The following is a 26,623-nucleotide window of genomic DNA, read 5'->3' as shown; positions in this document are numbered from 1 at the left end:
TAGCTTTATGCATATTAGAAATACAGTCAGCAATCTCTGCTGCTTTGCAATATTTCTTAATGATCTTAATGATCTCAATGTGAAATTTCTATCTATAAGTTGGTTTTTCCCTTCATGATTTTCAGTGAACTGATGCAGCCAAATTATCTTTTAAGAACCATCACACTTTAAATTCAAAGTTGATTGCATTATAAGATAGGTCAGCCAGTCTGCTTCCATCAAGAAGATAAACTAACTGTATTAGATAGTGGCTCCTATTAGCAGCCTTTCTTGCTTGGCCAACTTCACTTTTTAGGTTAGACAGACCCAACAGTAAGTCCAGGTGGTCTCAGAGGCAATATACAGCACAGATTTGGATAAATGGCACTGTTATTCCTTTGGATATAAATAACAACAGCCCTTAAATAAAAAAGAAATTAAAGTGAGCAATAAAAAGTTTTGCCTATTATTTATGATTTTATAACAATTAAACAACTAAGACTGGATTATAAATCACTGAAAGAAAACTGAGAACTAATAAAGTATGGAACCCTTACTAATAAAAACATGACTTCTGTAATCACCTGATACAAGTGAACTTTATTGTCATTCCTCATTTACTAGGCATTTGCTTTACTTATGTAATTCTTGAATACCTAACTAGTACCCAGTTTTTAAAGATTGGAAAGAAAAACCCTATATGGTACTCTAATTGGTCAAAGCCGCTCTAACCTGTCTTTTCCAAGTAGATGCACCTACAGGGTAATTGGCAACTTCTGAAACATTCCCGCCGTGCAGGTCTGTGGCTGTAAATTTCAGCCACTCCAGCTTTTGAGAAATGCAAATAATAAAAACTCATCAAAGGGCTGCCATAATTCTCACAGCTGACTAGATGGAAGCATTTCTAACTCCTCAAAATTAATAGCAGCTCCCAAGGCCTTATAAGAACAGCTGTCACTGAGAAATACACTCACAAACAAATAAGCAATTCGCCTCCAAGTATGATTTGTTAGAGGCATGAGGCAGCAACTCTTCAGCAAAACCTTGATGGATTATTAAAGGAGCAACGAGCTACCTGTATACCTCTGATATGGTAGCTTGAGCATGCTACACAATATTTATGAACATCTGCTGTGTGCCTAGCCCAGAGTTTGGCACACACCAGACTCTCGTTAAATAGTGTCTGCTGAATGAAGGGGCAATGTGGAAATCTTTGCTGGTGTTCCACGTGGAGCATCCAGCAATTATAACAAGGACACACGACCAATGGAAGCTGTTGTCCTGTTGCCACTGAAGTGCTAGACCTTGGAGTCATCCTAGGTATAAAATCACAGCTGGAAATGCAGTTAGGGCTGCACTGCCTTCATTATACTCAGTATAATGGTTGCCAGGTCTCCACATAAAATCTCCCTCCTCCCAAAACCAGTGTCGATTTTATTTAGGCATGAGCCAGGGAAGACAGATTACAGGATTTTCATATATGTCACAGCAATATTTGAAAGTGACATTTCAGATCTGTGAGAATTAGCGTTGCATGTTTAAAGAATAAATGCAATTGAGCTAATTCAAATGCTTGTATTTCCATCTCTTACTATGATGTTAAGTGTCTCAGAGACGGAGATATCACAGGAACCTGTCATTGTCATAATATTCAAAAAAAAGGAACCCCATTTCTAGTTACCATCCATGCTCTCATTATTCAGCAGGTAGTTATAGGGGATATTTCCTCCTCTTTGGTCTCATTTGGAGCACTCTGAGGACTTCCCTTTCCTGAATGAAGTCCTGGAAAGGAATCTGGAGACATGAAGCTTGTATATGCCCCAAGTCTTGGTGTAACTGAATAAAACTCTCTCTGTTTATACAATATCTTACATCTAAAAGGAAAAACCGGACTGCCCATCTTTAAGTACTTATGTTTTATATTGTGCCAATGGTTCCAGACTACTGCTATTAAAGTTTCCTTGCTGGCTGCAGAGGAAAGTCTGATATAGTCTATTCCACAGTCTTTGGTGATCGAAGAGATGATCAAAGTGTTTCCATTGTCTAGGTTTAAATTAGCCTGTCATTAATTCCGACAAGATTATTTGTCACTGGAATTCACCTGTAGGCTTGGTGATGCATAATAATGAAAAATTATCTGATGCCCCCAGGGTGGATGCAAATGATAGGCAGTGTCTTCACCAGTGGCCCAGAGAGCATCATTTTGAAGATGCTTTTCTCCACCCTCTTAGGCCCCACATCAGCTGGGCTAAATCAGGATTTCCTAGTTTAGGGCCTGGGTCCACATATCTTGGTAAAGCTTTCCAGCTAATTCCAATGCATTTTGAGCTGCCACCCACCCTTAGAAACAGTGATTTAAATACTGCATATCTATTAAGTGGAGAGAACGGTGTGACACAAATCAGTGAGGTAGCCTGGCCTCTGATAATGAACCAGGTTGGGAAGCTGGCGGCAACCTAGTTTTGCCTACATAGTTGTTTGCTATTTAAAAATTCAAGCAGGCCAAGGGCTTGATGCAGCTGGATTTATCTAAGGCTTACTGGATGTTCCCTGTGGCTATGGTTGGTAGCATTATAATTTGGGTGGTGAGTAGATTTGCAATTTTTATATTAAATTTGGAATGCTGTTTACAGAACTGTTTCAAACGCATTCCAGTGATGGATGGCATATACCTGTCCTAGACAAACACAAGGCCACTGGCCAGTTTCTTTTCTGGTGCTGCTTTGGGGAAATTACTTGGAAAATAAAGAAGATGAGAAATGGTTCTATCAGCACAATCTGAAGGTCTCATATACAAATTAAATAACCTCTTCCCTAATCATTTCCTTCAGTCTCACTGATATTTACTGGGCACCCAGACATGCCAGGTGGGAGAGAGGAGAGTTGCTCTTACACAGCCATATTTCATGTTTCACTGGAAGGCTTTGAAAATATTCTCCCCTCAGTTCTGCAGGAAGAAGCCCCCTAGGGATGGACGGATGGAGGCTGATCCTATTTGAAACTCAGAGACTCTAATGACACCATAACTAAGTTATGATACAGATAGGCAAGATGGCCTGCTCCACTAACGTATGCTTTCACCACACAGAGACATTATAAGCTCCCTTAGCATTTATTTTGCTTGTATATTTGAATACATAAAATATCCCATTTTCATGGTTCATCTTTTTGACTGTAGGCCCCAACACAACAAACCTGCTTCAGAATCACTCTCAGCCGTGATTACAAAAAGGGTCCTCAAGGATGGATTCCAGGGCTCCTCTGCTTTCACTGGGACATGTGTCCCAGAGAGGAAAGGAGCCTATTAGGCTCTGGCTCTCGAGGGAGGACTCCTTGTTAAAATTACCAAAGCAAAGTCCTCTAAAAGCCACACAGAGGCTGGCATTGCTGAACCTCTCAAGAACCCCCTGGTCTTCCAGCCCCATGTCCTCCTGCTTTACTAAATATATCAGAGCCTACTAGACACTAACTCAAAAGAGGAGGAGGAGGAGATAACACTAGGTCTTCACTGCATTCTGGCGGTTGAAGAGAATGTGGTTTTAAAAGTGTTTGTTTTTAGCTTCTTGAAGAGCCTTGTTTTTGGCTTGGTGGACTCTATGATGTGGACTTCACAGACACTAAACATGAATAGTAAACTCTGCCTCTTCCATTGAGAGAAGAGGACACTTAGTGGAGCTTTGTCCCTGAGCACCTACCTTACTGGTATTTAAAAGGATTACACTGATTTTAACAGAGTAAAACAATAGTTTCTGTATAGATAAAGAGTAGTGTGGAAACAATTTGCTTGGGAAAATTTCAGACATGCTCTTTAGCAGATGCTGTGTACTGCTTCACAGTGCTTTCAATAACATACTTTATCTGAGTCTCTCAAAATGTTTACAAACTAGCTGTGGAATTGTCATTTTATAGATGTGGAATTTGAAAACACAGGGATTAATATGATTAAGATTCCATACAAAGTCAATGAAGGAGAACAGAGGGGGGTGGGGAAAGACAGAGGACTGATTATTTTGCCCAATACATGTCAGTATACCAAGAAGAAGACAAATTAATTCAAAACTAAAGGTAAACCTATTTAGAATTCAGAAGAAACTGCTAAAAATAAGGGCAATCATAACTGACAAATACCTAATAAACAAATTACTGATCTCAATTGCCAATAAATGCTAGCTAGTAAGCTATGTGAAGTCAGGCTATACAGAAGAGAAATCAACACTACAGAAAAAATATATAACTGATATTCAACATGATATATAAACTTCACCTTGAAAATGTTAAGTGGTCCCTGTTATTGTCTCATTGAAATAAGATTTATCTAGATCTAGAGTTAGATGCTACTGCAGTTTTAGATATTTCCCCCTCATTGTTATTTTTATTATATTATTACTTGTTCAGAAATAAAAAAATAGAGTAAAACTTCCTGGAATTCTATACTAGCTTCTGCTCACCAGCTGTGTGAAATGAGACAAGTCTGTCCCCATGTGAATTTAAGATATATGAAAAGGCACTTTTGCTCTTGTCTACTTCAGTATTACTAGGACCTAAAAAAAATACGTCCCATAGTATGGCACTGAAAACTGATATGAAATACATCACTAATTTAGAACATATGTATAGTGTGTGCATGTGTGTGCATTTATTCCTGGTAAACTTTTGTTTTAAGCAAATTATTTCTTCCCATTGATTAGTTTGGGAACTTTGGATATTGATATGACTATTTGTACACTATTAAAGTACTGGGGTAGTAGCTTATAACCAAGTAGTTAAGGAACTGCAAAACTCACTTTAAAAACAAGTTGATCTGTACATTTAATATGTACACAATACTCTCACTTTTTATTGTCAATATAAACTTGGGACATGAAGAGAAAATTGCAGAAATAAACTTAACAACGTGACTTTGAAGCAGTTACTTCTGGAACTAAAGCTTCTTGGAAACACAACTATAATTCATAGCTTGTATTCTTCAATATTAGGTTTATATTAAATTTTAAATTTTTGTAAACTATAATTGTATTCTTCAATATTAAGTTTAAATTAAATTTTAAATTTTTGTAAACTATAATTGTATTCTTCAATATTAAGTTTAAATTAAATTTTAAAAATGTGTTTTTATTGACTTTAGAGTGAGGAATAGAGAGAAACAGCAATGAGAAACAGCAATTGGCTCCTGCACGCCCCGTACCGGGGATGGAGCCTGAAACCTGAGCATGTGCCCTGACTGGGAATCCAACCAGCAACCTTTTGGTGAAGGAGAAGTCACTCCACCAACTGAGCCACATTGGCAAGGCATTTCTTCAATTTTAAACAGAATACTATTATGATTAATTCAGATATAGCTTAAACTTACCAGGACTCAATATTTTCTACACATCAAGGAATCACTTTACTTACAAAAAGTAGTTCTCTTTATATAGTGTATCAGATAAGAAAGAGTGGAAGACATGGAAAAGATAAGGAAATACTTAGGGAAAACATCCTAATTAGGCAGTGTCTGTTGATTGATTTGCAGTCATTTTAACTCCAAATTACCAAAGAGCTATGCTTATAAGTTTTCTTTAGTTGAAGTAAAATAATAATAATACATTCATTTAGAAGATATGTATTAATTTTAGCATTTTTTTGTTTAAAAGTATTTTGAAAACTAATCTTTGTTAAAAAAAAATCACCAATGTATCACACTGAATAGCTGGTCTTACGCATGCCATATTTACCATTTATCTCCCTTCCCTGTCTGATGGCAAATTAACTGTTATGACTTTACTTCTCATTAAGAAGTCTAAGCATTCATATAGCCTTTTTAAGAGGGGAATAAGGGGTAAATCTATACCAAGGAATTTATTATTATTTCAGTTTAATAGGTGTCACTCACAGTTGAGAAGTTATAAACTAATTAAAATATTTATTTTAAATTTGTGAAAAAATTCCTTTACTGTCGCTTTACTGTCACTTTCAAAATCTCATATTCAGAAAATGTTTAAACTGTGTAAAATAGAAATGAAACAAAGGAGAAAAAGTAAAAAGATATATTGACAGATGAGTAATTGAAATAAAACCTGATGACACTTAATGAGCTAATGTCTAAAGGCGGAGTGCATTGACAATGCAATCAACTCATTCGCTCTATAAAACCAATGTTCTTAATTGAGATAGTTATTTCACACCTTACCTCTGCATACTTTAACTTCAATGTTTTATGCATTTCTCGGAAACGACTATAACGTCTGAATACAGTCCATGTCTCATCAAGGACAGTAATCTATTAACCACAAAAATAAAAATAAATCAGTATTAATTAGAGGGAAAAGTCACTAAAAGTTGTTTCAAATAATTAAAAAATTAACTAACAGTGATTAGAATGTCAAATTTCTCCAGAATTTAAAACATTAATCTAACTGCATAAATAAGACATAAATAATATCTGCTCTCTACTTAAGCATGCATCTCTGGTTTCCAAATCTGGTTAGAAGCAGCATGTGACTATGTAAAGTGAGGGGCAGTTAACTTATGAAAAGTATCCCCTAACTCTCCCCTTGGGTTGTAGAAGGAAAACCCATGGGTGACCTTTCTCTCCTGTAACCAGTCCATACAAAAAGTTGCTGCAGGTCACCAGCCACCATAGTGGACAGCAAGGGGGGAAAGTGAGAGAAGAAAGAGCAGGAAAAAAAAGGAAGAGGAAGAGGAAGGAGAAAGAGAAGAGTACAAAGAGGAGAAAAAAAACTTTCTGTCTCTCATTGATTGTTAATATAAAAACTCAAAAATATATTGTGCTTTATCTCAGAAGAAGGATTCTCAGCCTGGCCTTTATCCCACAGTTCCTGTTGATGAGCTGAGTAGGTGGAACTCTGGTGCACATCAGCGCACATCCTGAGGTCACGGTGACAAGAAGCTGGTAGGCACTGCCAGCCTTAGGAATCACACAGCATAAAGCACAGGCTGATTCCTATCTCAGTTCCCACCTTTCTTCCGAGCTGCAGACCCAGTACCCAACCTGGAGACATCTTTCTTTAGAAGTCACACAGGACCCTCAAGTTCAAAGTGTCTAAAATCAAACCTGACAGTCTTGCTGGAGAATATCTAGAACACTCTATCTCACTGTATTTCATTACCTACCACCAAGCCAGACAGATGCTGAAGCCATCCCCATCCCCTCTTGCCCACATGCATGCCCATAGTAGAACAAGCATCCCTCCTTCACCATCACTGCCATTTCAGTATATAACTGATACTACTTATATAAATATCTCCCCACCCTACACGATTTTAAGCCTTTTAAGTGAATGAACCTTTGATACTAATTAAGGTGGAGGTGAGAGGACTCTCGTTGTAGAGATAGACATTTACTGAGCAACCACTATGTGCTGGGCACTACACTACATGTCAGTAATTTGCTGAGAGACAGTCAAGATGATTTTGATTTTCACACATCAGGTAAAGGTTCCAGATTTGGCCCAGGCCACTCAGAGTGGAGCACAAGGCCTGCTGCAATCTTTCTAGGAGGTTCACCTGGATCAGATTATTTGAATTAATGGCACGATAGTATGATTTTTAAAAAACTGCACTGAGAATATGGTACATTTTCAATGTTATTTGTAACACAAGTCTACAGATTTCCAACATTTCCACTCATAAGATTTTCACCTGAGTTCAGCTTAAATACAAGGATGACAAAGGGTCATACTCCCTACTTTATAAAGAGAACATTTCAATCCCCCCCCCCCATTTGTCTATCAATATGTAAATTTATGAAGACAATGATGATGAAGAATGAAGATCATCAGTGGTCATGGCAGAAATGGGGGGAGGGGAGATAAGACAATCACAGGTGTCATCTCTCCACGGGACATGTTCAAAGCTCTTGTCCATAATGGAGACACCTTCACACCTAGAGCTGGAGAAATGGTGCATATGAGGTTTGGAAAAACTATACATAAAAGAAAACTATATATTAAAGTCCTATTTTGCTCCAAATTAAAGTTGGGCATAGTATATGGGTTGGTGCAGAGAGCAGAGACAGAAGATCAGTATGACAAATAAATCAGATCAAAGCACTTAATTATTTTCTTCGATGTTAAGACTGTAGGGCATCATTACTACATATCACTGCAGAGCAAATTCATTACTTCTCTCTCGCTGAATGGTTCTGCTGATACAAACCCATCTTTTCTAGGCCATAAAATGATCAAGTACAACTTAAATACCATAAACATAGCCACAAGATGAACTGCATTTACTTATAAACAATTCTACATTGAGTACTGTTCACAAATTTATGTTACACACATATTTTACTGGTTTAAGGATTGTCAATTTTAAGATGTCCTCATTATATATCTGCAGTGTATATCTGTGTAAGGAGAAAATAAAAGTTTTTTATACAAAGAACTTGTATAAAACAGTTACTTACAGAGTTTCTTTCAACAATGTTTAGTAAAAAAATTTTTTTAATCCTCACCAGAGGATATCTTTTAATTGAGGTTTTAGATAGAGAAGGAGAGAGAAACTGATCAGTTGCCTCCCATACATGCCCAGACTGGTGACCTGACCAGGTATCGAACCCGCAACCTCTTGCTGTATGGGATGATGCTCCAACCAACTAAGCCACCCAACCAGGGCAACATTCAAATGGGCTAAATTTCCTTGTATTCAGCAAGTTTGGAGGAAGTGGTCTAATATCAACCTAGTATATAATAAAGTTTTTTCAGAGTTTTGCAAAATATAATATTATAAGCAACATAACTCTGAACATATTTGAGAATATATGAAGTATTTTCCAAATGTTTAAATCTGTCTAGTATCATTTATTAATGCATTATACTAACTTAAAATTTCTTCAGACAACTGTTGCAAAGAGAACTACACCAGAAGTAGTAGAAGCCAACATCCCACTAATTACAATGATTCCATAGATACCACAGACTGCCATTCAATTACTCCTGGTTAACCTCTGAGATCACTAAATCTTTCTGGGGATAGACAACACTGGTAATTTAGAAGACACGCAGACACACACACACACACACACACACACACAAACACTAAACAAATAATGGAGACAATGGGGCCTAGATTTCTTTTTTCAATAAATATTTCTTCAATTTGTTTTCTATTCTGAAATGTGGTCAGTAGAGTGACCTGTATTTTAGTCCTTCCCTGACTTACCAGTAACTGTTTAAAGTTTTTAAAATGTAGGCATTAGGGGAGAGGTTAAATCATTGTAAAACAAAGAAAGAAAAAATGTCATTTACCCAATTTCTTTTCTGTTGTTTGAGAAGAAATGTTGTGTTAAATGTTATAGGTTTTAAGACTCCTTAAAATCATAGCCAGAAACAAAAGGTGGCCTCTAAATTGCCTTAAGTGGGAGCCCCTATTAAGATCCTTTTGTTTTTAAGTGTCAAGGTCCTTAGTTTTTTCAACTAATTAATTTTAAATAATTGTTGAACTACAATATATTAGTTTCATAGTGATTTGACATTGTGAATTTAACATTATGAAGTGATCACCATATTAAGTCTAATAACCATTTGTCACCGCACAAAGATATTCCAATACTATTGTCTATATTTCCTATGCTGTATATTATATCCCTGTGATTTATTTTATAACTGGAAGTCTGCACCTCTTAATCTCCTTAATCTTTTTTGCCATCTCTCCATCCCTTTCCCTTCTGGTAACCATCAGTCTTATCTCTATCTATGAGTCTATTTATATTTTGCTCATTAGTTTTCTTAGATAGCACATGTAAGTAAAATCATATATGTCTTTCTGTGTTTGACTTATTTCACTTAGCATAACATCTTTTAGGTCATTCCTGTTGTCACAAATAGCAAGATTTCATTCCTTTTAGGGTTGAATAATAGCCCACTGAATATATGTACCACATCTTTATCCATTCACCTATCTATGCACACCAAGGGTGTTTTCAAATCTTGGCTATTGTAAATAATGCTACAATAAACAAAGAGTACATATTTCTTTTGGCATTAGTATTTTCACTTTTTAAATAAATAGTGAGTGTAAAGGTCCTTTGGGTATGCAACTTGCTGATAAAAGCCAAGGACATAAGCTGGAGCTAAATTCCTCCACTTAGCAAGAGGTGATCCCAAATGATATCTAGAAAGGAGGAGAGGAAGAACATAATTTCCTAATGGGGTACCTTCATTATTTGCTATTATGTGCAATGTACCTCCTTCTATAGTTCCTCTAGAGAATGTTCAAGAACGTTTACATATTTTTCCTTTGAGGAAATCCAAAAGAGTGCTGAGGACTGTAGCCAAGTGGTCACAGAGGAACAGAGACTGTGTCAGTGACCATCTAGGGGTACTATTCTCTCACTCAAGGAACAGCTGCCACTGAATCCCATCCAAAAACTGCATAAGGAGTTCCTGAGCCAAGCAGACATCCCGATTCCACTGCAGTGGGCTCCACGAACCAAAGCTCCACTAACTCCACAAATTCCGTCTCAGGGGCACCTGAGGGAATAGGGGTGCCTGCAGGAGAGGCATGATCTTACAGCCAGTGCACTGTGCAAGGAGCAGGGAGTCTAAGCTTCAATGCCAGATCTGCCCCTGCCTGTTGGTATCATGGAGAGGAGGTGTATGGAGTTTGAAGAATGAAGATTCCTGAAAATAGGAGATGCGTGCAGGTGGAAGATTATTCAGCTTTATTATCCAGGAAACTGTCCATAGATCCATCTGAGCAGATGTATCATCAACAAGCACAGAGAGTGCCCTTGGCCTTGGGCTTCTGAACCTGGTCTAAAGCTGGTGTGTCATAAAGAAAGGAGCGCCGTGGTTGATACTGAGCCCCAAACCAGGAAGTGATGCAAATCAAACAGCGTTTTCTGGCTGACCAAAATCTCAGCCTTCTACAATAAGAGTAACGGCTGCTTTATGCTTCAACTTCAGCACCTTCAAAACAGGGATGTCATTTATGTGAGTATATTTACTTTATTTTGAAGTCTAAAGATAAATCTGAAAGAATGCCCAAAAACCCTAAGATTCTGATACAATGGATGCCTTTCAAATCCAAGATCATTACTAATAAGTACTTCTCCCTTCCCGTAACACCTCTGTGAAGCAGGTGAAGAATAAGGGGAATTATTCTATTTTGAAACTGTGGAAAATTATGAGAATGACAGCCTGGACAATTTTCCTTCAAATTATCCAAATATTGAGAGGCAATGCACAGAATGCACTCTCTACCGGTCACCAATGGAGAATGAAATAATATAAAGATCTGGATGGAGACAGACATTGATCCTAACTCAGCCCAATCATTAATAAGTTATGTGGCTTTGGCTAAATTAAGCAACTCCTCCAGGCCTCATTTTTCCCCCCATCTGTAAAATGGACTCACGATACCTAAGATACCTAACCCACAGATGAACTAAAAAAATGTGAAGCAACCAGCAGTGTTTGGGTACTCAAACATGGCAGCTCTTGGCTCCTAAAGAAAGGTCTTCTATGATGCACTAGATCACATGTGTCAAACACATGGCCCGCGGGCCAAATCCAGCCCGCCAGGCCTTGCAATGTGGCCCGCACCACGCTGTCATCACTGCACTCCGCTGTCAGTTTATGACATTGTCGGTTTATGACTGTTCAGTAAACCATTCGGCCCCCGATTTAGGCTGCATTTTAGATTTTGGCCCCTTCTCTGATTGAGTTCGACACCCCTACACTAGATAAAGGCAAGGGTATCCATGGGCAACAATTGCAAGAAGGGGAGTTTAACCCATTTAATGACTTATTTTGAGAGAAATTTATTCTAGAATTAGATGTAAAACTCCCCAAATTCTGAAATTAAGAAAAAATATTAACACATTCTTATTGAAGAAAATAAAATGAAGTGGAAATTCAAGGCATGGCCACAAGGTAATGACTGCTTTTCTCCTGTGCTTGTGATTCGATTTCTTTTCTTCTTCATCATTTCTCAGACGTGCAGCAATTACTTTGTGAAGGTAAACACACTGCCCAATAAAAAGTGATAGAAAAGATTTGTTGCTTTGTGTGAACACGGGGAAAATAAATGTGTGTGTGTTTTCTTACGGTAACTTTTTTCAGTAAAAGACAAAGTTCTCAAAGAGATGGGAGGGGTGCCTAAAAAAAAGGATAAAATACGATTCTTCAAATCCCAACGCTATTTCTTTCACTTGTTATTTATGTTTAAAAATAATACACAAATGGAATATTTGAATCTAAATGGACCACACCATATGCAACACTTCATTTATCTCAGCTACGCTAAAACACAGCGGGGAGATGATCTATCAAGTTACTAACAAGCAGACGTTCAGATGCCAACACACAAATCCTTCTGAACATTTGTATTACATCATCACGTTGGGAGTATTTCTAAAAGATGTATTAGTGCACAGTTTATCTAATAGACTGGAATGGCTCTCGTTTCTGTTCTCCCGAATAAAGAGAAATTTCTCTGGCTGCAGATCTGATTGCTTTAACTCCCTAAGTGCAAGTTCTCTGGGCATTTCCTCCTCATGCTTCCTGGCAGGCCTCTCCACCATCATCAGATGCTCCAGGCTGACCCAAGCCTTAGCAACTGCCCCAATGTAGAGGGTACCCATGACTCAGCCAGAATTGAAAAGAAGAAGTTAAAACACACACAAATATAACAGCAAATTTTGGGAGCAGGAAAGGATTTAGAAACAGCCACCATGACTAAGGCAAAACTGAAAGATGGCCTCAACTTCGAAAAAGTGAAGAGATCAGAGACATTTGGAAGGTGCATTAAAATGAGTAAGGAAACCAGTGCGGCTTAGAAGACTTGGATCTCACATGGGCTTTCGGTACCTGGATGTACTTACTAGCAGCTGTGTGGCCTTTGGCAAGTCACTCATAATTTCCTAGCTCATTAAATGCAAGTAAAACCCCCATTTTGCTTCATTTTTCTCATTTGTGGAAATGTCTGGCAAAGTGCCTGAAAGGATGAGGAAGATGTTTGATAGATGCTCGTGTCCTCTCTTGCAAAGGTGCTGCCAACTCAGATGCCTATAGGGATCAGTCAGTAAGGAAACTCTAAGAGGCCCCAGGACTGTAAGATAACTGGGAGCACAGCAGGCGCCTGCATATTATTTGAGCTCATTCAATCCTGTCATGCTATGGAGGATATATGAAGCTCAGGAGAATGGCTAAACACAGCCAGAAAGTAAGCTGGAAGCTTATGCAATACAGACAAATCTCACAGAATATGTGAGAACAGATAACCAGTAAGCAAGCAGCTTGTGAGACTCAACAGAATTCGTAAAATGTGCTAAACATAGCTCTATAACCTATATGATATGCCAAACAGAAGAAATAAATATGACAGAAACGACAGGAATGCTACTTAGATACAGGAAGTGTTCAGTCATGGTCATGCCTACATTATGTCAACTCGGAATTGATGACCCTTGGTGACAACCAGTCTGGTCCCATGCTGGTCCCACTGTGCGCACCCAGCCCTATTTCAGCAGCTAGGCCTTTGTTGGAGCTTGGCCATTTCTGATCATTTTGTTAAGGGAGAGGCGGCTTATTCATGCTATGCTTGCTTCTAGGCCCTGACACTTCTGTGACTAGGTAACACCCAGAGAATGTGAGGTGACACCCAGAGAGTGTTAGCACCCCTGTGAACACATCAGGCAGCCCTGCTTGCATGGGAGCTAGGAATTCTCCAGGCAAATGCTCCTAGACCATTCCTGTTGCTAATGATGGCAGCAGCGGGATCAGCATAAAGAGGAAGCAGAACACTGACATGCTTTCAGAACTTGACTTTGTTAAGTTCAAAGAAAGAAAAAGTCTTTGGATTTGGACTTTACAAATTTTGAAGTGAAAGCCTAAATTCTAAAAGGCCTCATGTGCTTTTTGAACTTGGTTTCTCTAATTTGCCTTTACAGTAGCATCTTCATAATTTTGGCCAGATTTGCATATGGCCTGGAGTATTAATTGCTTGAAGTTTTTATTTAAATCAACTTAATTTTTCTTTTTAGATATAATTGACAATATAATGTATTTTTTCAGGTATACAACATAGTGATAAAATATGTACATATATATTGCGAATGATCACCAAATAAATATAGTTCACATGTGTTATCATAGTTATAAAAATTTTTCACTCTCTTAGCAACTCTCAAATATGGAATACAGAATCGTTAACTATAGTCACCATGCTATACATTACATTCCTTAGGACGTATTCATTTTATAACTGCAGCCTTTAGACTTCACCCATTTCTATTCTGCCTGCCTCCAGCCCCCCAGTCCTCTGGTAGTCAGTCACTGGTCTGTTCTCTGTATCTATGAGATTGGACTTTTGTTTGTTTTTCAGATTCCACCTATAAATTAGAACATACTAAATCAACCCAGTTTTAAAATAAATTAAGTACCCATGTCTTAAATTTTATGTATGAAATTGGTTTAATAGTTATATTTTATTAAAACATTTATCTATTAAAATAAAATAAATCTAGGCCCATTAAAATTATCGCATACCTTCCAGGGCTGTGAGTTCTATTTTAGAGAATTCAAAAATCTGAGCTGGTAAAAGCCAGTCTTTGTCCTCTACTTAAAAATAGGGATATAATACAAACACAACTTCAGAAATTATGTCTATATATGTATAGACCAGTACATGAATGCACAATAAAAATTCTACACACACAACAAACACATATACACACACAATTTCAAATGGCTGAAAAGGAACTGAGCAACAATGAGGTGTTAAATCAGGGGCAGGGGGATTACTGGATCAAGGACACTGGATAGCAGCAGTTATTTGCACTGTTTCTCCAGGGAGACTGGAAGAACATGCATGCCTAAAGGGAGAAATCACTTAGGGCCCCGGGGTTCTGGAGGTTCATCACAGCAGGGAAGTGAGGAGGGCCAGTTTCAGGCTCCCTACTCAGCCTTCCCAGCAGCAGCTCCACCCAGGGCTTAGTTAAGAAGAAATTTGGAAATCAAAGGTACTATCCAATGTCCTCACTTTACCCATGAGGAAACAGGCTCAGGGAAGAGAAAACACTTAGGGTCACTCAGTAAACTTCAGGAGAATCAGAGCCTAAAAGTCAGCATCCAGATTCCCAGCCTGGCGTTTACCTGACCAAGACCCCCTCTGAGGACACCTTTGTGCAGCCATATACTAGTGACTTTGGTGAATGTCATTACATCAGTACCCTCCTCTACCCTTGAAAATGAAGAAGCGTGATTATTCATTAATTCCTTGAGGAGGGGATGGTGGCCAACAATATTTAATGAAGTGCCTGTTATGAGTCAATAGAAATAAATTAGGAATAAGATGAAGTCATTATTTTGGAAAGTATGATGTAAGGAAACAGACACATCTCTTCCTGAAAAGTTGTACAAATTGAATAATGCCTAAAACAGATTAGGAAACATTCTGTTAGTAATAATAGAAACAACAATAAAAACAGCAAGAGAAATAATAGCAATAGCTATAACCATTTATCTCATACCAGACACTGTACTCAGTACTTTATATGCACTGATATCCCCTGACATAAATAGTATTACTCTCATTTTGATTGATAAGAACATTGAGCCCAAGCTCCTGGGTAGGGTGACCACCTGTCCGATTTCCTAGCATACCAGGTCTCCCAGGGCATGGACCTTTCGATGCAGAATACAGGAAAATCCTGGGTCCCCTGGGTTGGCTGGTCACCCTGCCTGTGGATCTGGGGAGTGATAGCAACTTCCATGTCTGCCTGACTCCCCAACAACCACCACCTTCTACGGGATAACTTCTCTCCATGTGCTGCACAGTTAAGACTTTCACATACTGGCTTAAAGAAGGACATGGCCAGTAGCTTATAAAACAAGATGTGCACATGTATCTTCTTCTCCTTTAAAAAAAAAAAAAAAAAGTCAGAGGAAAGCACTGCCTGGCTGCAAGCCTCCATTCCTCAAGAAAAGCAAAGAAGGGACACTTACCTTGACCTCAAACTCGAAGTGCTCATCCTTGCCTTGACCGCAGAGAACATAGCGAGGGATGCTGATTTTAATTGGGTCCTTCAGGTCATCTGGAGTTGCTCCCAAAGAGCGAGAAACCATCCGCTATCAAAGGCACATCAAATGGGGAGAACAAAGAGAAGCAAGATCACTCAATTGCAAATACCCTGCTTGGGCAGACAGGAGAAAATGTGTTTCAAGCAGAGAAAAGAGCATCAAACCAGGGGAGTTTATTTAGAAAAATGATGATTGCCTTTGAAAGAAAAATGCTAAGTCTCCCTCACAACAAAAGACCAGTTCTTTAGGTATATTATTCCCAAGAGTTAGGGCAAAAGCACTTCAAAATGTTGTTTGGCTTTGAAGTTCCTTCCAATTTATAAGAACAAATGAAGAAAGGGACAGATTACATATCCAAACTTCTAAAAAAAAAAAAAAATTGGTCTAAAACAGATTCCTCTCTGAAAAAGTCTTGATTATCTGACTTCTTTTTTCTTCACAGACTCAGGCTGCTGTACATAATGCCCCAAAAGCTGGAGATTTTACTCAAAATTACTTCATTTTTAACTTCCAGGCATTTTTATAAGCCAGTGTAGCGTGGAAAGCTCTTTCAGTCACAATTAAAACAAATCCCAAGTATTTTCTTTAGGCTCCATTTGATTAATAATCTTCTTGGCCCTGACAATTATTTATGGTCTGGATGGTGGGAAGCCAGAGGGGTTTGAGGAATAGGCATTATGAAAAAAAATAAATCTTCAAAATGAGTTCTCTTGAGTGTGAATGGAAGTCTCTGAACAATCCTTATCATTTGCACTAACCTGGGGCTTTAGAAAATATATGAAAATAGGTTTTTAAACAATAGCAGTAATAAAATAAGGATGATCATAATTATAGTTGCATTTGTTGGATACCCACTATATAACAAGAACTTCACTTAATGGTTTATATGCATTGTTAATGGTTTATATGCATTATATACCCTATTTATCAGATGGGATCCCAAGACTGAGAGTTTAGGAAACTTATAGGGGTAAGAGGTAGAGCCAGCATTTGAAGTTGGGCTAACCTAGCTCAACTATGTCACAGCTATGCCATACTGCTATAGTGAAATTTTAAAATAATTTCATCCATCTCATACATTGAGCTCCTGAACACTTCAGTATATTCGGAATTGAAGATGAAAACTGCACAGTTATTCAGTGTAACCTACTATGACTAAGAAAAGAACAGGGGTCAATACACTCACTTTCTCTCAGAGAGAAAGGGGTTCAGGCTCCTTGGATCCTCAGCCAGGTGTAACATGGAAGGTCCAACCTAACTGTGTGTGTGTCTGTGTGTGACTGTGTGTGTGAATCAAATCCCAGTGGGAGGATGTGATCTGTCAGGGAGAGTGTGCTCTGGTTTCTGGGTGACAGAGAGGCATACACTTGGTCGCAGATTACTGCTGTCACCTAGCAGACGGTGTAAAGGTTTGTGCATCATATGACATTCTGAGTCTTCTAGAGCACCTTGATTTCTCTGTGTGGCTGGCCACCCAAAACATGAACCACTCATTTTATCATAATGGTGCACTTGATGTCAAAAACTGTAGTGGAGATTCTTAAAAAGTGAGTTTCTCAACATGTACATGGGCAAAAACCTTTCAATTCGCTGATAGCACAGTTCCAAATTCAAGTGGAGTCATTTCCTGAAGCATGAAACATGTTTTTCAATTTAAAAGTGAAAAGGCAGAAAAATAATTTGGTGATTTTATTTCTTTTCAAAGAACACATTTACTGTTAAGAAATGTTTTTGACCTATAAATGATGGCTTACTCATGAAGTTCTTGCTCTGCTGCTTTAACCCTAAAACCTTCTATGTCATGCTTAAGACTGTATTTTTTTAGTAGGAACATAATCTCTCCTCAAAATCTGACACAATTACTTGGCAATTCCACTTGTTGTATGCATGTGCATGTGTGTATGTGTTTATCTGTGTGCTTGTGTGTTGGGCACTAGATTAGGGATAGGAAGCACATTGTAATTTAAAACAGCTTCAGGAAAAAGGAATGGTACCAAAGGAATTTTAAGTAACAGCTAGCAACTGATATTACCAGTGAGAATTAAAGACCCACTGGCTATACTTTAGCAGGAACCTGGATGCTCCGCAAGGTCTAGACCTAAGGGACAACACCACAGCTGATTTGATGAGGAGCCAACTCTGCACAGTTACAGGCTCTTTTCTGATGAAGTAAGAATGAGGAAAAGGAAGAAGGGAGGTGGGCAATTCATTATTTTTTCTTCGATGAACTAGGAACAGTGTATGTATTACAATGTGTTTTATCAGTGCTCAAAAAAGTGTGGATGACCATACCAACAAGGGTGATACACTTGGTATCAAAAGTCTACAGTTACCTGCTTCCCTGGATCAATCAGTTGACTTCAAAAACTCAGAGTGAGAAAGAGGACACTCAGAATCAAATCCTTGTGGAAGGACTTGGTCTCTGAGCAACACTCTTGCATAGCCTCTGCCCCTCAATTTCTCTGTGAGTGTGGAAGGCGGTATATTTATCAAATCCCAATGGCATGGCAGGGACCCAACCATGAACAAGGCAGTGTCTGGCCCTGTAGACTTCTGCTGAGGCAAACTCTGACAAGTAAACTGATCATTACAGCAGGATTTTAAGTGATGGGGGCACTGAGAGAGAAAAACTGTGAATATGTACGTTGCTATCTACGTAGCATGAATTTTACTGAGGAAGAACTGCACTAAAAATGGCCCAGATATACTGTTACTTAACTTTAACTTTCTAAATGCCTTTTCTTATAGGCACCCCTTGGATACACAATCAATATTGATATCTTTTATTAAGCACCAACTACGTGCCATGCAAAGAGCCAGATCATGAAAGTACAAAGTAACTTTTACAAAGTATCTGGAATTTCTAAGACCTTTAATTTTTTTCAATTACATTATGTTTTGAACAAAGGTTTGTGTGTTTTTTTCACCTACTTTAGATTAATTACATTCTAAAGTTAATAAATGCTGCACGAACTGGTTTGGCTCAGTGGATAGAGCGTTGGCCTGTGGACTGAAAGGTTCCAGGTTCAATTCCGGTCAAGGGCATGTACCTTCGTTGTGGGCACATCCCCACATAGGAGATGTGCAGGAGGCAGCTGATCAATATTTCTTTCTCATTGATGTTTCTAACTCTCTATCCTTCTCCCTTCCTCTCTGTAAAAAATCAATAAAATATATATTTAAAAAATAAAGTTAGGCCGGGAGCGGTTTGGCTCAGTGGATAGAGCGTCGGCCTGTGGACTGAAAGGTCCCGGGTTCGATTCCGGGCAAGGGCACGTACCTTGGTTGCGGGCACATCCCCAGTGGGGGGTGTGTAAGAGGCAGCTGATCAATGATTCTCTCTCATCGATGTTTCTAATTCTATATCCCTCTCTCTTCCTCTCTGAAAAATCAATAAAATAAATAAATAAATAAATAAATAAATAAATAAATAAATAAAAATAAAGTTAGTAAATGCTACCTTAACTTTCTCTTTTTGTAAATTCACTTTCAAAGTGGGATAAGACTGGAATTGATGGTCTATATTACGGGTGTCGAACTCAATCAGAGAAGGGGCCAAAATCTAAAATCCAGCCTAAATCGCGGGCCGAATGGTTTACTGAACAGTCATAAACTGACAATGTCATAAACTGACAGCGGAGTGCAGTGATGTCAGCGCGGTGCGGGCCACATTGCAAGGCCTGGCGGGCTGGATTTGGCCCGCGGGCCTTGTGTTTGACATATGTGGTCTATATAGACCTTTTAAGACTAGAAAGTTTTCTAATTCCAAGAATATGTAACTGCAAAATCAAACCCTAATGAAAAGAAAGTTGTTTGAAGCTCAGGCTGTGTAGTTGTGGCCAAGCAGATAAGGTAATAGACTAGAAAAAAACAAAAAACAAACAAACAAACAAAAACCCTGCCTTCACTAACTGGGTGTATGAGTTAAGCATGGATCAGTGATCTGGGAGGAATTGGATCTTATCTTATTTATGCTGTTCACCTAAACCTAGGATGGCCCCTTACACATCAGCACCTGCACAAGTATTAGCTCAAGCCATGGGTCTAGATGAGCTACAAGAGACAAGAGATACCACCCCTATCAGGATCAGACAGGAAAGTGTACCAAAGCCCTCTGCTGAGAAGGACATTTCTCTTTAGAATCTTACATGTTGGAGTGTATAAAAACAGACCATATGCTCTCACCCGCTGGCTTCAATCTCAATGATTTCAAAGTAATTAAATATTAAGTGTAGAGAAAAGAAAAACTGCAGACATAAATAACTGGAGAATAAAGATCTGAAGGCATCAAAGCAAACATATAAGCAAACAGAAGAAAAATCAAATGTGAAAAAAAAAAGAAAAATCAAGTGTGTGTGTGTGTCTACATACATCTAATCTCTGTTCCAATGTAAGTTTTAGAAATTACTTTTTGGAGTCAATTGCATGAGGAATGTAGAAGTCTCAGGATGTAGTGTGAAAGGTTCCTACCCTTTTCCAAAACGCAGGAAGGAGAACTCACATAACTGTCTCCTAAATTTGAATTTTATTTGAAAACAGCTGTAACTTGATTATCTTGAGTTTTATATAAGACAAGTACGCTGTATCATATTTTATCCCATTATTTAAGGGAGCTTTTAAACTTCTGTGTAATTATTTATTTTGGAATCAGTCAGAGTTTCTCTACATGTAGCGGAGAAGATTCTTGGACTTGGAAGGGGAGGTGGTGACAGATCGCAGGAGGCAGCAAAGGGCAGTGAAAGGCAATGTTCAGAAGTACAACTCCTAGCAGATCTGGCAGGGGTAACTTCTTAGGACACTTCAAGGAGTTTTAAATGAACTGTGGAGCTATTTAGAAGAGAAAGGTCAAGGAAAAGCACATAATTAGTAACCAGGGTTACGTTTCTATACATTAAAAATATTATCTTTTAAGGTATAAGAAATATTTTTCAGAAGCTTTCAAGGAAATAATGTTCTGTGTCAACACATGTTATTTTTTTCCAGTTGTTGGGAAAAATACTTTCTTCCTGCTCAGGCTGTCTCCTTCAAAAGGGGAATATTAAGGAAGTTAATAGCAAGTGGCTTCAACATCCACTCAGATCACTGTCAGCAGTGCAGAGGGCATGGAAAGGGCCAATTCTCCAGGGATTCATCAACATTTCTCCCTAAACCCTCTAATGATGTACCAGATGGCCAAATTCAATATATGCTTCGACTATGTCAAGGTCAGACTGATGTCTGATATCCCAGAGCCAAATAGCCAACCTTTACTTATAAAACACAGGGTGTTTTATTTTTTTTTTCTTCAGATTTAACAAAACTAATAATTCTTCCTTCTTTATTTTAATGCCTCATATTTTCAACCACACACACCACAGTCTTAGTTCTAATTAGACCTACTATGTAACAAGCATCTACTAAGCTCCAGCACCTTGAAAATAGTCTGGGGCAGAGAAGGCAAGGACCTGTTACATTCTCAAATATAACCCATGTTACAAGAAACGGGAAATAAAGGTAACTTGTGTGGTGTATATTTTGAATATGATAAAGTGTCAAGCAAGACATGTTCATACTTCCCTCCGGCAGGTGAAGCCTGCCGAGGCCATGAAGGAACTCGGAGCTAACACCACGCTGCTGTGATGTTGGGATGGGTACACCCTGACCAATCCTGTCAAAGTGAGGACAGCAGCCTGCCCCGAGGAAGTGGTGCCAACCTTATCTTATCTTATAATGAGTTTAGAATACTCTCATCTGGAAATAGAAGTAAGGGTTTTCAAATAAGGAGTGTTTCTTTAATTCTGACATACATCTTTAAGTATAAAATAATCAGAAAATGATATCATAATAGACAGACACTTGTGGAATATCTTATTTATCCTAGTGGCCTTTGGGTAAATAAAAGGGGTTGGCTAACATTTCTAATCCATGACACTTTCCAGAATAGATTAATCCATCCATATAGACATGAAATGATCAACACTGTTTCAGGACTTAGAAATTCTGGCTATCTGATGAATGTTTCCATTTGAAACTATTAAAAATGTTGCCATCTTTCTCTAGATCTCCAAAGACTAGTTAGTACCTTGGATAGTCATTGTTTCCAGATAACTCATCATTAAATGGATGATTTAACATTTAATTAAATAATGACTGAGAACATGGTGACAATTGCTATGTGGTTCATTACCAAACATGATTATACTAGTAGGTAGTTTACAATCCGGTAGGAAGGAAAATCAAGTTTTACAATGTCTTTCATTAACCATGAAAAGAACCACTCATTTTCACTCACTGGTTTTTGCCAATGCCTTGTTTTGATTCAAACTGTGCTGAAGTTTAAGGTCTAGAAGAAATGAAAGTGGGAAGTGGGGATTCTCTTAATCAGGTTTCTGAAGAGCATACTCTTTAACCTTCTAGTTAAGAAACAATACTGACTGTACAAGATTATCTATACTATAGTCACACCATTTTTCTTCCATAAGATTTAAAAATGCAGAGAGAAGAAGGAGGAGGAGGAGGAGGAGGTAGAAGAAGAGGAGAAGGAACTGAGATCCATGCAAGAAAAGAATCCTATCTAATAAAGAGGGAATGTGCAAATTAACTGTCACACAAGCACAAGGTGGCAGTGCCCAGTCCCATCAGCACCCCCGGAGTTCCCCAGTTCTTTCACAGAAAATGGGTTGCCTCAAAAGTTGGTTAAGCTTCTTATGACAAAAACCATTCAAAATCTTTGAAAAGGTTGGAATTCCGATATTTATAAAAGTTTGGACTAGAAAATTCAAGGTTGTTTCCACTACAACCTTCTATGATTTTGTGATATTAACATTCTGAATTCACATAGTACCAGCTTTATTATATGTAAGCAGATATTATTTAAAGGAATGACCATTATTATCAAAACAACTCATAAAACCACACTGTTTGTATGTCAAGAACATTCTGTGTGATTTTCCTAATGGCTGAAGTTAATGCCCCTAAATCAGCAGTCAGACATCCCATGAAAGGTCCCAGGTTGGAGAGGGTGCAGGCCAGGCTGAGGGACACCAACCCATGCACTGGGCCTCTAGTGGATATATAAAGAAAGTTGTAAGGCAATGCTTGGAAAAATAAACAACCGCCCCCCCCAAAAAAAAAACCTCATAAAAAAGAATAATTTTTAATGTCTAGAAATTCCAAGGAAAAATTTTTCAAATCAGAAAGAATCAACAATTCTTCCAAATACTCATCCCTATTACAGTCACTTTTATTTTAAAAAATCAATTTAAAAATTTACCCAAAGTCAAGAATAATCATGACTAGAAGATGACTCTGGCATTCCAGAAAGAATATATATATTCTGGAGAATGTCTGGGTCCGAGTTCTAATTCTCAGCCAAGTGATGTTAAAATTCCCAAACATGAAATGGAGATCAACGGTGACAATTCCTCCATCCCAGGAGAATCATCATGGGCTCCTAGGAACACTGGGGCAGAACTATACATTGTAAACCACAAAACAAAGGATGTTTGAGATTATCATCATTATAATCCACTGCATCTTCAACAACAAAATATTTTAACCAGATGTCTTTCTTTAAAAGGCACGAGAAATGGTTCACAATGAGTCACTTTCCTTCCCATCCACTGGATTTTTCAGTTCCATTTCTTATAAAGGCTTTACAAAATTACCAGGGTGCAAGCAACAAGAGACTGGATGGTGATGGTTTGGAAACCATTGTGTAAGAAACAGGAAAGGGACTGAAGGGCATTGGAGATAAAGAATTTTAGGACGTAAGATAACTGTGTTCTTTGATGGGCTATGATATAATACATATTGTGGAATAGACTTGTTCTGCTCTGCTATAGATGAGTGCCATGAACAGATAGACTCTGAAGGTGGAGATCACAAGATCACAATAAGACTTTGGAATGAATGGTCCAACAATGAGATCAGTTCCCAAAGAATAAACTGCTTCAGAGGTAGCCAGTGATTAGCCCGGCCATGGCCATGTCAAGTAAAGACTGAATTGGAAAGCAAGTTGAACTAAGTAACTTGAAATGTCCTTTAGCATATGTTCTGACTATGACTGACTATTTTCTGTTAGGAAAAAGTCCCAAAGTTTTATCTGAACTTTATCCTCAATAGCCTTGGGAACATTGACATAATATGTATGTGGTCGATTGAATTATTGGTCCCAATTCTTCTCTCTTTTATAGTAGTAGTATATACTCTATAGCCTTAGTCACACCATGGCTACTTGGTGGATGGAGTGTATTGCCTTCTCCTTGACACTGGACTCAGTCATGTGACTTGTGTTAGCCAATGTGACATTATAAGACATGAGGCATGATTGCCCTTTTCTGCTTCTGTCATCATCCTAATGGACAGTGCCCCTTCAACATAGACCTGACAATGAGAAAGAACGTGAAACAGATCAATTTTAGCTGACTACAGATGACTTGTAGCTTACAACAGAGTCACCTCAACCTATTTGTAAACCAACCGTGAGAAATAAAAGGGCTTTTTTTGTATGTCACTACAATTTTGGGGGCTATTTGTTATTTGGTAATAGCTAAACTGATGTAACATCTGTTACAAAATTTATTTTAAAGAATGATACAGAATTGTCCAAGGTGCATATACAGGCTCTATAAGTAAATTACAATTAAAACGTTAAAAATTGGTCTACCAGTAAGACTGCTTGACTATCAAAGAAGCATTAATAAAAGTGACCTAATCTGTTTATCATTCAAAACATTACATCATGTAGGAAAGAGAATGTAAACAAAAATTACCATAATTACAATACTTATGCTGGAAGACATAAGTAGGTATTCTCTTCAAAGGATGCACATACATTGTTAAGTAATGAGAAGGAGACAAGCTGTTTGAAATGTTTTTCAACAAAGTCTAAATAAATTCATCCACTCACCACAAGCTTGCAAAACAGGGAGTTGTGAGCAAAATGGATTTTAACCAAATTCAGATGAAATCACTTGTTTCAAAAGTATTCAAAGGGGTTTTATGAAGGATGCATTAGTAAGCCACAATGTAAATGTTTATGCCTATATTATAACAATGCCAAATGCCACATAAAATATGTATGAACCTTTTAATTTCCTGATGCAGGAACTCATTACAATTGAGATGTCACATTAAGCTGGATGCTGAAACTCTCAGAACTGCTCCTCTACAGTAGTGCCATGGGCTCAGAACTCCTGAGGAATGAACCAGCGGAGCCAAAGTGGATAATGGCACAGGCACTACTCCCTTGGCTGCTACAGGAAGTATGACAACCTTACCACTTACTCCATGGAAAGTAAATCAAATTCTCATATCAAAAATCATATCTGATCTCAAAGTAAAAAGTGTGCTTAGGTGAGAGAAGTGACATGTGAAATGTGAATGCCGGAGGCTACTTCTTTTATGTGGTGAGCCCCAAATGTAATCCTCATGGTGACCTACTTAGATCATAAAGCAGACTGGCGAGTTATAATGAATAAGATGATTTTTATGCAATGCTTATATTTGTTGCATGCACCATGTATGGATAATATTAAAAAACATAACTTATCACACAATAGAATTAAGCTTTTTAATGTATGAAGCCCGTTTAATATTTATCACTCCTTGTAAAATTTTGTACTACCCATGTATTGATTCCTTTCTAATCATAGCATCCTTGTGCTGGAATCTTAAATTCTACTTTCTGCATTTTGTGATCATGAAAAGAAAATACTCAATTGACAATTTTTTCAAAAGGTAGTGCAAAATGTATTAGCTGAAAAAAGTAAAAAAAATATGAAAATAAATTGGGAGATATATTATTAAAATATTAGAAGACTATCATGTTTTTTTAATTGTATGTTGTTGTTGACAGTATTGCAGATGAACACCAATTTCTCCCCTCCTATACTCCCCTCTTCCCAACATCTTCCCTAACCAAGGCCTTCACCATGCTATTTTGGGTATCCATTGGTTATGCATACTAGAGGCCTAGTGAAATTCGTGCATGGGGCAGGGTGTCCTTTAGCCTGGCCTGTACCCTCTCCAATCTGGGACCCCTCAGGAATGTCCGACTGACGGTTTACTCTAACTGCCCTCCCTTGCCAGCCTGGTCTTGCCCCAACTGCCCTCCCCTGCCAGCCTGATCTTGCCCCTAAACTGTTCTCCCCTGATGGCATGATCATCCCTAACTGCTTCTTCCTCCACCCTCACCACTATAGTTTGTCCAAAAGGAAGTCGGACATCTGAAAAATGGCCTATGGACCCAGTCTAATTAACATATTACCCCTTTATAAGTATGTGTGTGTGTGTGTGTGTGTGTGTGTGTGTGTGTGTATATATATATATATATATATATATATATATATATTCATATACTTTGGTTAATCTCTTCCAGTTTCCTCCCCACCCCCACGGCCCCCAACTCCCTTCTTAGATATATCATTTTGTTCTATGCTTTCATGTCTCTGGATCTATTTTATTGGTCATTTATTATCTTCATTAAATTCTACCTACAAGTGAGATCATGTTATATTTTTCTTTCACTGATGCTTTTTTTCCTCAGCATAATACATTCTAGGTCCATCCGCTTGTCAAAAGGGTAAGAAATCATTTTTTATTGCTGCATAGTATTCCATTGTATACATGTACCATGA

General features: G+C 38.1%; 1 protein-coding gene across 3 annotated transcripts in view; it reads right to left on the bottom strand.

The window, feature by feature from the left end:
• KIF16B (kinesin family member 16B) overlaps positions 1 to 26,623 on the bottom strand; it is a 252,717-nt gene that overhangs the window by 41,314 nt on the left and 184,780 nt on the right. For 2 of the 3 annotated variants that reach the window (XM_084887623.1, XM_084887624.1), the window contains 2 exons: positions 15,930 to 16,052; positions 6,149 to 6,238 (listed from right to left, as the gene is read on the bottom strand). In XM_084887623.1, the coding sequence (XP_084743749.1) occupies positions 6,149 to 6,238; positions 15,930 to 16,052 (213 nt within the window). The remainder of the gene's footprint in view (positions 1 to 6,148; positions 6,239 to 15,929; positions 16,053 to 26,623) is intronic. The other variant, XM_084887625.1, reaches the window with a different exon arrangement.

This window comes from Pipistrellus hanaki (genome assembly GCF_964339955.1).
Source record: "Pipistrellus hanaki genome assembly, chromosome: 6".
Taxonomy (NCBI): domain Eukaryota; kingdom Metazoa; phylum Chordata; class Mammalia; order Chiroptera; family Vespertilionidae; genus Pipistrellus; species Pipistrellus hanaki.
The sequence above is the reverse complement of the archived record's forward strand: the minus strand, read 5'-3'. Positions and strand labels throughout refer to the sequence as shown.